Source organism: Otolemur garnettii, unplaced genomic scaffold (genome assembly GCF_000181295.1).
Source record: "Otolemur garnettii isolate 467f Iridium unplaced genomic scaffold, OtoGar3 scaffold00018, whole genome shotgun sequence".
Taxonomy (NCBI): domain Eukaryota; kingdom Metazoa; phylum Chordata; class Mammalia; order Primates; family Galagidae; genus Otolemur; species Otolemur garnettii.
Genome location: NW_003852413.1, coordinates 1,932,661 through 1,943,569, shown reverse-complemented (window position 1 = coordinate 1,943,569; position 10,909 = coordinate 1,932,661). Strand labels below are relative to the sequence as shown.

At 57.0% G+C, this 10,909-nt stretch overlaps 1 protein-coding gene across 1 annotated transcript; it reads left to right on the top strand.

The window, feature by feature from the left end:
- The first annotated feature begins 2,652 nt into the window (after nucleotides 1-2,652).
- On the top strand, nucleotides 2,653-9,938 carry CHMP6 (charged multivesicular body protein 6). The gene is made up of 8 exons (XM_003786070.3): nucleotides 2,653-2,836; nucleotides 5,994-6,103; nucleotides 6,215-6,302; nucleotides 6,780-6,866; nucleotides 7,231-7,296; nucleotides 7,406-7,486; nucleotides 8,384-8,438; nucleotides 8,906-9,938. Exons 1-8 carry the CDS (start codon nucleotides 2,774-2,776, stop codon nucleotides 8,959-8,961), a joined length of 606 nt encoding a protein of 201 aa, XP_003786118.1. The 5' UTR covers nucleotides 2,653-2,773; the 3' UTR covers nucleotides 8,962-9,938.
- The last annotated feature ends 971 nt before the right edge of the window (nucleotides 9,939-10,909 follow it).

Sequence of the window (10,909 nt, the reverse complement as noted above, 5' to 3'; positions counted from 1 at the left end):
CAACAATGATGGCTGCAACCAAAAAATAGCCGGGCGTTGTGGCGGGCGCCTGTGGTCCCAGCTACTTGGGAGGCGGAGGCAGGAGACTCGCTTGAGCCCAGGAGTTGGAGGTTGCTGTGAGCTGTAATGCCACGGCACTCTACCCAGGGGGACAGCTTGAGGCTTTGTCTCAAAAAAAAAAAAAAAAAAAGAAAATGTCATCAGTTGCAATAATCCCAGAAGTTGCTGTCTCATGCGGACTGTCTTTAATACAGCTGATGAACACACTCCTGCACCTGGTCCACTCCTAGTGGGTCAGCTAACGCCTTCTTCTTCCATACCAATTTTCTCTCTCTCTCTTTTTTTTTTTTTGTAGAGATGGAGTCTCACTCTATTGCCCTTGGTAGAATTCCATGGCGTCACACAGCTCACAGCAACCTCCAACTCCTGGACTTAGGCGATTCTCTTGCCTCAGCCTCCCGAGTAGCTGGGACTACAGGCACACCAATTTTCAAAGACCAGCAGAAGCCACTTGGTTTTACTGGGCCTGGCCAAAAGTACACTTTGACAGCCCACACTTGGGCCCTTGTCATGCTCCTGCTGGCCAGCAATGCCACGAACACCACAATGACCCATGATGACACACTTACTGGATCCAAGGAGCAGGGAGTGACCAGTGCCTTAGATGTCCTAATGAGTCATGCACAACAGAGGGCAGGAGGCAAACACCACAAAAATTCAGGGGCCCCTCACCTCTGTGAAGGTTCTGGGGCCCAAAGGTCTGAGGCAGGTGACACCCGTTCTCCTTTTGAGAAACAGTTTCTGGCTTGCTATTGGGTCTTATAAAATCTGAACCGCTAACTACAGGATTCCACACAGCCTGTGCGTCACACCATGAACCGGTGTTGTGTGGCCCCCATGGCCATGAATCTGCCTTCTACCATCAGGTGGAAATGGCACATAAAGCCTAGAGTCAACAGGTTTGTAGGTGCCGGGAAGGTTCCCGAGCAGCTGGCTCAGATTTCAGTGCCCTGTTCTGTTGACTGCTCCCCCTCGCCCGACCTACATCTGGGCCTTCTAGGGTCGTCCTCATGTCCAACTGACAGAGGAAGGAAACCCTGGGGCCTGTCTGAGGTCTGCAGCTACGCACCCACAGGACCGCAGCTACGTACCCACAGGACTGCAGCTATGCACCCACCAGCTAGCTGCCCCTGAATCTCCCCCCAGAGGACAGAACCTTACATGGTGTGTTTGCTTGCCTACCACATGTGGGACAAGATGGGTATGGAATCCTAGGCTGTTAAAAGTTTCAGTGGATGGTCAGGGACTGGGAAGGAATGGGCTAGGAAGACAATTCATTGGAAACCTGATGAAGAGGTATGTGGTTGGAGGTCTGAGCAGGTCCTACAGAGCTGGCCTCAGAACAGGTGGGCAGGATGGTGGCACCCTCTGGATACTGGCCAGCCTGCTCAGTGGCCTGCACCATGGCTGTGGTGGAAGGATGGGCTAGGCACAGTCTCAGCTGCATGGGCTTCTCCTCACCAAGCTGCACCTGGTCACCACTGCTGAACACCCAACTGGGCAACAGTGGAGACCCACACTGACCTATCAAGTGCCACCATTACCAAGGGACCAGACAGCCACCAGGTATCAGCTAGGTGAGTCTGGGCCCCTTCTATCATGGGGACAGCGCCTTGTCCTTGCCTGAGATACACTCTGCATGCACACCTGCCTCCCCTGTCCCAGTGCCTCTGCCCTGGCGCCAGAGTGAACTCCAAGGGCACACCATCCCAATGGCCCTCCAAACACTGTCTCCCATCAAGGAGCAAAGAGGGGTGGTGATGGGCCTGCGCTGTGCCCTGGGATTCCTCATCTTACCATGTGCCTGCAACCAGGAGCGATGGTCTGGTAGCCATGGCATGGCCTGTGGCAGATTCACAACAGCAGCATCTGTGGTGACCACGCAGGTAGGGTGCTTATCTGTGACATGCAGTGTATGCTCCAAACCAGAGCCCCACAGCCAGGACACGCAGGCAGAAGCCGGAATGGAAGTGTGATGATCACTCCCCAGCACTCCTGGTGCCCACCAGTGTCTCCTAACACCGGAGACAGGACTCTTCTGTGTCACAGCCACGCTGTGCCACACCTGGCTCCTCCAGCTCCTGGACGGCGCACAGAGCTGCCTGTGGGAGGAGAAGCTCTGTGTTTTGTGAGGGGGTAGACGCTCGGCCTTGCAAGGAACACTTTTAAGTCGAAAAAGTTCGTGTTACATCACTAAATGTAGCACTTTGTGTTCAGAACCCACCCGGGCAGGAGCTCCTGCAAAAGATTTCTGAACACCTGGGAAGAGTGCATGAGATAAGACAGGAAGGGGTGAACATGAACACATCACTCAGAACAATCCAGCCCTATCAGCAATTTAAGGTTCCACAACGCTGCGGGTCGAAACAGGCCACCATATTTGTGGCAGTGATCGCCGAGGCCAGCGGGCTGTGAATTAGAACACAGAGGGGGCGCAGCTGGAGGCTGAGCGCGGGCTTCGCGTTCTGCGGTGTCTGGCCCTTTGCGGCCGCCGTAGTGTAGAGGGCCCAGCTGCAAATGTTAAAGGGTTTCGCGTTCTGTAGCTCTGGGTCTTTTGCGGCCACCGTAGCGGGACGGTTTGGATGAGAAGGTGTAAAGTTTCGCGTTCTGCGACGTCGGGCTCTTTGCGGCCGCCGTAAGGCGGCGGCCTGAGCCTACGGTGGCTGCAGGGACCGGGGTGCGGCGCAGCCGCTGGGGCCGGGGTGGGGCCGCCATGGGCAACTTGTTCGGCCGCAAGAAGCAGAGCCGGGTCACGGAGCAGGACAAGGCCATCCTGGTGAGAGCTGGAGGCGCGGGAGGCCGAGGCTGGCGGCGGGTCGGCCGTGGGGCTGGAAGAGCCCGGGCCCTCCTCGCCTGCACTCGGGGTGGGGAAACTGAGGCGCACTGCCCGGCGGGGGTGATGAGGCGTGGTGCCCTCGCGGCTGCGGCTGTGGGAACCGGCCCTTTGGCCTCCCGACCCCCTGCTCGCATCTTTTGTGGACTCGCTGTCCCTCCACCCCTGCGTCCCAACTGTACACTGATGCCGTGGGTCCGCATTGGCGCGGTGTTATCCGAGCGGGGGGCGGCAGGACAGCCAGGCCTGGCCCTCCCCGTGCGTCGGGCTGGGCGTTGAGGAAAATGGGTCTTTACTCCCTGGGAGCGTCGCGCATCTAAAGAGCGTTCTTGGTGGGCTTCACACCCGCCTTGGGCCCTCCTGGGGTCTGCAGCGTCCTGCTAAGCGCTCACTGAAGCGCTCACACAGCACTGAGTGTTTAGCCGGCTTGTTTGTGACCCTGGGAACGATCCGGCAGGCAAAACTGGACCCTGGGAAGTTGATCATGAGTTGAACCAGATCTACTTGTAGATTCAAGTGTCTCTAACAGGGAAACTGATATGAAAGTTACTTTCGGTGGAAGCAGTTCTGCGATGTGTTAAGTGGAACCGTGTGTTGAAAATAACCCATTTTTGTAATGAGAAAATAGTCAGGAAAGAGCTACTCCAAAATGTGAGCTGAGTTTACCTTTTCCAATGCTTTCTCCTCTAGATTTTCTGCAACAAAAGTAGGTTATTTTATACTGAAAGACAAAAAATACAAATGAAAGGTGCTTTCTTACCTTGGCTTCCGAACCCGTAAGTTACAGGAAGTTCTTGACTGAAGTCCCCCAGGTGAAGAAGAAATGGGGTGGTGCCTGTGGCTCAAAGGAGTAGGGCGCTGGCCCCATATGCCAGAGGTGGCGGGTTCAAACCCGGCCCCGGCCAAAAACTGAAAAAAAAAAAAAAAAGAAAGAAAGAAAGAAAGAAAGAAAGAAAAAGAAATGATGGGCACATTTGTTTCTAGGTGCTATTCACCGGACAGCAGGGCCCCGCCCCGGGGGTGTGCCCAGCTCTACCCTCTGTTTCCGCTGGCTAGAGCAGGAAGCCCCAAAGGGATTCTCTTTCCTTTTCCCCTCCTCCACGCTTTTCCCTTCCCTCTCCCTCCTCTCTCTTTTTTTCTTTTCTGAGACAGGGTCTCACTCTGTCCCCCATGCTGAAGTGCATTGGTGTCATCACAGCTCACTACAATCTCAAACTCCTGGGCTCAAATGATCCTCCTGTCTCAGCCTCCCAAAGAGCTAGGATTACAGGCATCGACCTCTCTTCTATGTTTAAGGACTTGCCTGTTTCTCTTGAAGTAGAACTTCCCACTAGCTGAGGAGTCACCTTGCTGGGTTCAGCAGGCAGTAAAGGTCTGCGTTCCTGTCCTTAGAGTGTCAGGTGCTCAGGATGACATAATCATGCAGTAAAACAATGGCAGCAGACCCTCCAGAGCTGTCCATCCTTCACTGACCACCTCCTTCAGTTGAGTGTTTTCACAGACCGGACATGCTGCACATTTGTGTGTCAGCACAGAAGGCCTAGTTCTTTATGATCACCACCTCCCAAAATGGACCAGTTTGTTAACCATCTGTTGGGGGTCACCTTACAGTGGCTCAACTGTATTGCTTTATGTTTTCCTAGGATAAAAGTGAGCCCCTGCATGCTGGCATGACCCTATGTCAAGATCTCTTATTTGACAGCAGGGCAACCTGGCCACACCTCCCTCCCTTTGGCCCTTCTCTAATCTCTCCCTGAGACCAGACTTAGAATATTCTGTATACAGCTGGCACGGCTAATGACCCCATGAAGGGTCTGGGCAGAAGCTGGAGAGGCCTGGGCATGGAGATAGACACTGGGGTGTCCTGAGCCCTAGGCTGAACTACTGGGCACCTTTCACTATAGCAAGGAGTACACACAACTCCCCCCTGGCCTGCCACACAGGCCTCTGTAAAGTGGGTGCTCTGTGTGTGTGGAGGGAGCCAGGAGACAGGCCCATTCAGACAGGACTGCTGTGTCTGTGCTGGTGACATTGTGCTACACCAGTCTTTTTTTTTTTTTTTTTTTTGAGACAGAGCCTCAAGCTGTCCCCCTGGGCAGAGTGCCGTGGCATTACAGCTCACAGCAACCTCCAACTCCTGGGCTCAAGCGAGTCTCCTGCCTCCACCTCCCGAGTAGCTGGGACTACAGGCGCCCGCCACAACGCCCGGCTATTTTTTGGTTGCAGCCATCATTGTTGTTTGGCGGGTCCAGGCTGGGGATTCGAACCCGCCACCTTAGGTGTACGTGGCTGGCGCCTTAGCCGGTTGAGCTATAGGCGCCGAGCCGCTACACCAGTCTTGAAGATTTGCGTTTGCCTTGACTTAATTCACCTACAGTAATCTGCCCTAAGGACAGTTGGAAGTGCGAGCAGTGCCCAGCCCACACAGGCTTGTTCTGGCATTATCTAAAATGTGCCTAAATGGGAAGCCTGGCTGGAGCTGTACGTGACCGCATATCCCTTCCCAGGCAGCCCGTGGGTTGGGAGGCAGTTGGCAAGGTCTCACAGGTACATCACCAGCATACATCTGTTGCACTCAAAGGAGAGAGGCCCAGGAGAGGATGCTGGTCCCTGACCTGGCTATGTGGGATGGTGGCGCTTCAGTGCTTGTCACCTGTGTGTTCTCTTTTGTGTCCAAACCTTTCAAGTACTGGCAGCCACTCCCTGGCCTGACCCCAGGGCACCTTCCCTGGTCGAAGATGGTATTCGGTATTCGGCCTGCTCCAATGGTGACGCCTCAGGGGTCCTATTGTGTCTCTGTGCCACACTGTGGCTGGCTGTAGGATCCATCTTGGCCCTGTGGACCTTTAGGGCCAGATGCTTCTCTGTAGTCAGAACATGGAGCAGCAGCCCTGGCTGTGGGTCCGGCTAGAGCCACCCTCTAGTTGTGACAACCAGTACCATAGAGATGTTCCAAATGTCCCCTGGGGGACAGGCCTGCCCCACCTGGCCTGTGAGGTGTCCAAATAGGGACCCTCCAGCCCCGCAGCACATGTTGGGCAGGGGGGTGAGGGTTCTACAGGCAGCTGCCACCTTGACATGAGGCCTGCTCTCTCGGCAGCAACTGAAGCAGCAACGTGACAAACTGAGGCAGTACCAGAAGAGGGTCACCCAGCAGCTGGAGCGGGAGCGGGCCCTGGCCCGGCAGCTGCTGCGGGACGGCAGAAAGGAGTAAGTGGGGTCTGGACCACGTGGGCTATCCCTGTTGGCCCAGAGCGGGTGGAGGGCCCTGGAGGTCAATCTGGGAGACACTGTTGGTCACCACCTGGCTTCCCCTTGCAGACGGGCCAAGCTGCTGCTCAAGAAGAAGCGATACCGGGAGCAGCTGCTGGACAAGACGGAGACCCAGATCAGCAGCCTGGAGGCCATGGTAGGGGTCGTCTGCCCGGCATGGGTGCAACAGAGGCAGCTCTGCCGGGCTGAGTAGGGGGCATAGTCTCCTGTTTCTCCTTGGACCCTGCAGGCCAGAGCTGACCCTTGAGGACGGTGGGTGAGGCTTGAGTGAGGTGACTCAGTCTTCGCTGGTCCTGAGGAGTAGGCAGGATGGCTCTGGCAGGAGCATGGCCTGGAGGGCAAAGCCACCTCTGGGTGGTGTGTGTGGGTCAGAGTCTGCCCTAGTAACCAGCACCAGTGAGTTTCCCTGGCACTGGGAACCTGAATGATGTGGCTCTACTGTTTGCTAACTGGACTGTGATGAGCAGTCAGCCGTCCCTTGGGTCTTGCTTCATCCTAAGTCGGCCGTGGGAGAGGACAGGCAAGAGGGCAGCGCAGAGTCACCCCAATGCCTGATGCCCCAGCAATGCCATTGGGAAGGTGGTGCCTGAGCATGGTCTGGCTACTCTCCCAGGTGCAGAGCATCGAGTTCACACAGATCGAGATGAAGGTGGTGGAAGGGCTGCGGCTGGGAAACGAGTGTCTCAACAAGATGCACCAGGTGGGTCCCTAGGGCCAAGCTGGGGGCTCCTGGGAGTGCTCTCGAGGCCAAAGCTGCACCCAGGCATCAGCCAGGGCGTGAGGGTGGGCTGGGGACACCATGCTACTGAGAGAAGTCAAGTCAGCTGCCCAGAGAACATTCTCAACTTTTTCCTTATTTTGCCTGTAACTATGAAAGTCGACTGGGTGCGAAAAGGTCCAGCAGAGGACACAGCCCCCAGAATGACCAGTCACATGGCTCCGGCAGCCTCTGGGCAGGGCCCTCCTGGGACAGAAGTAACTTCCCTTCATGGACAGAGGGGCAAGGCCTTGGCCAGGCTCTGTGGTTGGCCGCACTGGCTCCACATTTGTCTCCATCACCTTAGGTGATGTCCATAGAAGAAGTGGAGCGGATCCTGGACGAGACCCAGGAGGCTGTGGAGTACCAGCGGGTAGGTGCCCCCCCCCCAGCACTTTCTCCCCTCAGGGCCTCTGAGAAGGGAGACCAGCCACCGGCGGTGTCCTCCCCCAACCCTGCCCTCACGGCCACTCCTTTTGCAGCAAATTGATGAGCTGCTGGCAGGAAGCTTCACTCAGGAGGATGAAGAGGCCATCCTGGAGGAGCTGAGCGCACTCACTCAGGTAGTCCCCTCGGGTGCCGTCTCGGTTTTATAACAGGTTTTCTGCCTTGAATGACTCAGTTTCCAGGGCTGGTCTCCTGAGGGTCTGGTGTGGGCTAGAAACACACAGGATGCTGTACCTTCCCCACCCCCAGCCCCCTAGGTTCTTCTTTGCCCAGCTGCCACAGAAGGGCCTTCATGGTGGTTTTGTCCCTACCTGTGGCTGTTGACTTGCCTCACTCCCAGGCCTGCACACATAAGGCTGAGGCTCTGACTGACTGTTTCTGTGGCTGCTGCCTCAGTTTCCCAGATTCTCACTGTGCCCCCAGGCTGGCTTCTGTCTCCAGCCCTCAGGTTGGCCAAGAAAGGGGTGGCACTTCATTCACCTGCTGCCAATGCCCAGGGCTTCTGGCTCTGCCCTTGGGTGTCCTGTATCCACCTACCTATTGAGTGTCCTTCCTCCTAAGGGTCCCAGTCCTCCTGCCAGGGAAGAACAGCCTGGAGGCAGGAGGCTGCCCTGCACTGTGGCTGCCTCACAGCAGGGTGCTGCTGCCCTTTCTAGGACCTGAGGATACTAGAGGGCCTGGGGTCTGTGTCACACCCTTGGTCCTGGCATGGCCCTGACCTTGTAAACTGGGTTCTCCAGGAAAAGCTCAGAAGTTGGCCATCATCGCAGCCCCCTGGGATACTCAGGGTACTATTGGGAGCAGCCACCACAGCAGTGGCTGTGTCACTACCAGCTGATTGGAGTTTCAGAGGCGCCTGAAGCAGAGAGGACATAGACTCTGCCTTTTCAGTAGAAAGATCCTCATTTCCTTTTAAATCCAGCTAAAAGCAGCCAATGGGACAGTTCAGAGAGACCCATGTGCCTGTTGGTGTCCCTGACTGGCCATCACGGCCTCACCTCTGCTTCTTGCAGGAACAAATAGAGCTGCCGGAGGTTCCTTCAGAGCCCCTTCCCGAGAAGAACCCAGGTACCTCCATGCCTTGTCCTTTAGAGTGTGTTAGAATTCACAGGGGAGCAGGGAACTCTAGAGGGTACAGACAAAACACTCCTGGCCCATCCCAGGCGGTGGGTGACTTCATGTAGCTCAGAGCACACATACCTGGCCTTCAGGTGAGTGACCTCATGAGAGAGGAGCCTCCAATCCTGGAGCCCAGAAGGGGCTTATTCAGCTGCGTAGGCTCTGTTCTAAGGGTAACCTGGGAGTGTCTGTCTGGGTGCCATGGCCCTGTGCATTGCCTCATGAGCTTGCACACATGCCTGTCCCCTGTCCATGGCCACATTTGTTAGCTCCAGGGGTTTCCAGTTTGTGATGTGTCCCTTGGGGCTGGGTGGGCTCTTCCCTTTGCTCGAAGCCCCTGGGCCTCTGTGGCCTTGTCCTTCTCTGATTTCTGCCTGTGGGGCCTTCTGTATGTCACATTTCTGTTTCCTCTGCAGAAAAAGTCCCTGTCAAGGCAGGACCCAGGCAGGCGGACCTGGTGGCAGCTTCGTAACATAGCCTCCTCTGGTGGGGCTCACGGGGATTCCCCAAGGATCATGGCCCTCTGGCGTCTGGGTGCATGGCCAGCCTAACCGGGCCCCCAATGTCAGCATGGATGGTGCTGAGGACCGGAACGCAGTACAGGGTTGGCGCCTTGGGGTGACTCTTGTGCACCCTTGCAGCTTAAAGTCTGAATGCGTGTGGGCACTGCTGTCTTGCTCTCCTTTCTGGATTAAACGACAACAACCAAACCCCGGCCAGGCCAGCTTCTGGCAGCTGTGGCCCCTGTGGCGGCCAGGCCAGGCTCCCGGTGCTGCTCATGCTGCTGTTCCCCAGCCCCATGCGGCTTGCCTCCTCCGTGGGGAAGGCGCCGTCAGACCTTAGGGTCCTGCGCTTCCTTTTACTTCTGCTGCTCCCATTAGCTGGTAGGGGCTTCACTTAAGGGTCCCTACCTTGGCCTGGCCTCCTGACATGCCTCAGTTGCCATGTAGGCTAGGGGTGGAAGCCCCAGCAAGCTGCAGTGTTGGTGCCTCTGCCTCGGTGCCGCAGACTCCAGCCTCTCATTTTGGGGTGGTGGGCCAGGGGCCGTCCTTGTGGAATTGATGACCTAGGGAACCCTGACTTCACCCCTTGATACTCAGGGGTCTGTACACAGTGGCTCATCCCTGCTGAGAAATGGACATCTTGCCAGGTGATGAGACCTTGCTCCAGCAGGTGTGGCCCCCAATGTGCCCTGGGGGTCCATGTGTGTGAGGCTTGTGGACTGCAGCTCCTGAGCCACCAGCAGCCAAGGTGGGAGACCTGGAGAGGACTTCTAAGCACAGGGTCGGCTCTATGAATTGACAGTCGTGTGGGATGTCCCATGTCTATGAAGCCGGCAGGAGCAGAAGCCCTGGGTGCTACCATGGACAGAGGGGAGCTGCTTCTTAACCCTCGAGCAGGACCACCCTGAATTAAAGTTGGCCTGTTCATGGCCTCCTGCCTCGTGGACCTGGTGTGGTCGGCACCCTGCTGTGACTCCTTCGTGGGAGTGGGGGTGGGCAAGAGTGTGGCCCCTTGTGATGACACTGATTGAAACAGCCCCTGGGGGAACCTGCCTGGCCAGGCCAAGGACTTGGGCCCAGGAAGCTGTGCTCCGTGAGGCCCACATAGCACTCCGGCCACATCTCCCTCCTGACCCAAGCGGTTTCGTGTGATTCCTGCGGCCGGTAGCATGCAGGGCTAGAAGTCCCCAGGCCTCAGACCAACTCAAGAGGAGTAAGGGTGGGCGGTTTTTGTCCTCAGAGATTGGCCATTTGGGGTCATGACACCAATGTGGGAGGCCAGATGCCCCAGGGGCAAGCTCAGCAGGCCCCACCTGAGGTGACAGCTCCTCGTCCTGGGGTCATGAATGCTGTGGGACACCAGCCTCAGAGCAGCTAGAAATCTGGGTTTTCAGGGCAAGTCCTAGTTTGGGGACAGCAGGCTCATACTTCCTGCAGTGTGCATATCAGCCAGAAGGGGGCTCCCTGCCGCCCCCTGAGGGGTTCTGCAGAAATGGGGGGGGGGGAACCTGCCCCTCTCACCCCAGGATTGGGAGGTGGTCCTGAGGGTGCTTCCATGGGGCCACAACCTTGTCCCTTTGGAACTGCGGGTCCCGGGCCTGTGAACCAGCCATGAACTTCACGGCCTTGGTATAGCCTCTCCACCCCTGGGACCCCCTCCATTCCATCCACCTCAGCCCAGTGGGGACCTCCCCAGGACAGGCTGGGTCCCCAGCAGCATCCCATGCAGGCCTGACCTGAGCAGCTGTCCACAGTGCCCTGCCCCTCACAGCTACATTCCTGGTCAGAGCCAAGGAGGTGCAGGTGACTGTCTCTGAAGCCACGCAAGCTTGCTCCTGATACGAGAAGTGGGGACACAGCCCAGTGGTGCTCTCCTGTCCCGGGTCACCAAGAAGAGGAAGGGGGCCCTTCCTCTCC

Excerpts from the sequence above, each read along its gene's own strand:
- CHMP6 (XM_003786070.3), top strand. The coding sequence starts at position 2,774 with ATGGGCAACTTGTTCGGCCGCAAGAAGCAGAGCCGGGTCACGGAGCAG. Across the intron at positions 6,303-6,779 it reads TCAGCAGCCTGGAGGCCATG|GTGCAGAGCATCGAGTTCAC; the intron begins GTAGGGGTCGTC and ends CTACTCTCCCAG. Across the intron at positions 8,439-8,905 it reads CCTTCCCGAGAAGAACCCAG|AAAAAGTCCCTGTCAAGGCA; the intron begins GTACCTCCATGC and ends TTTCCTCTGCAG.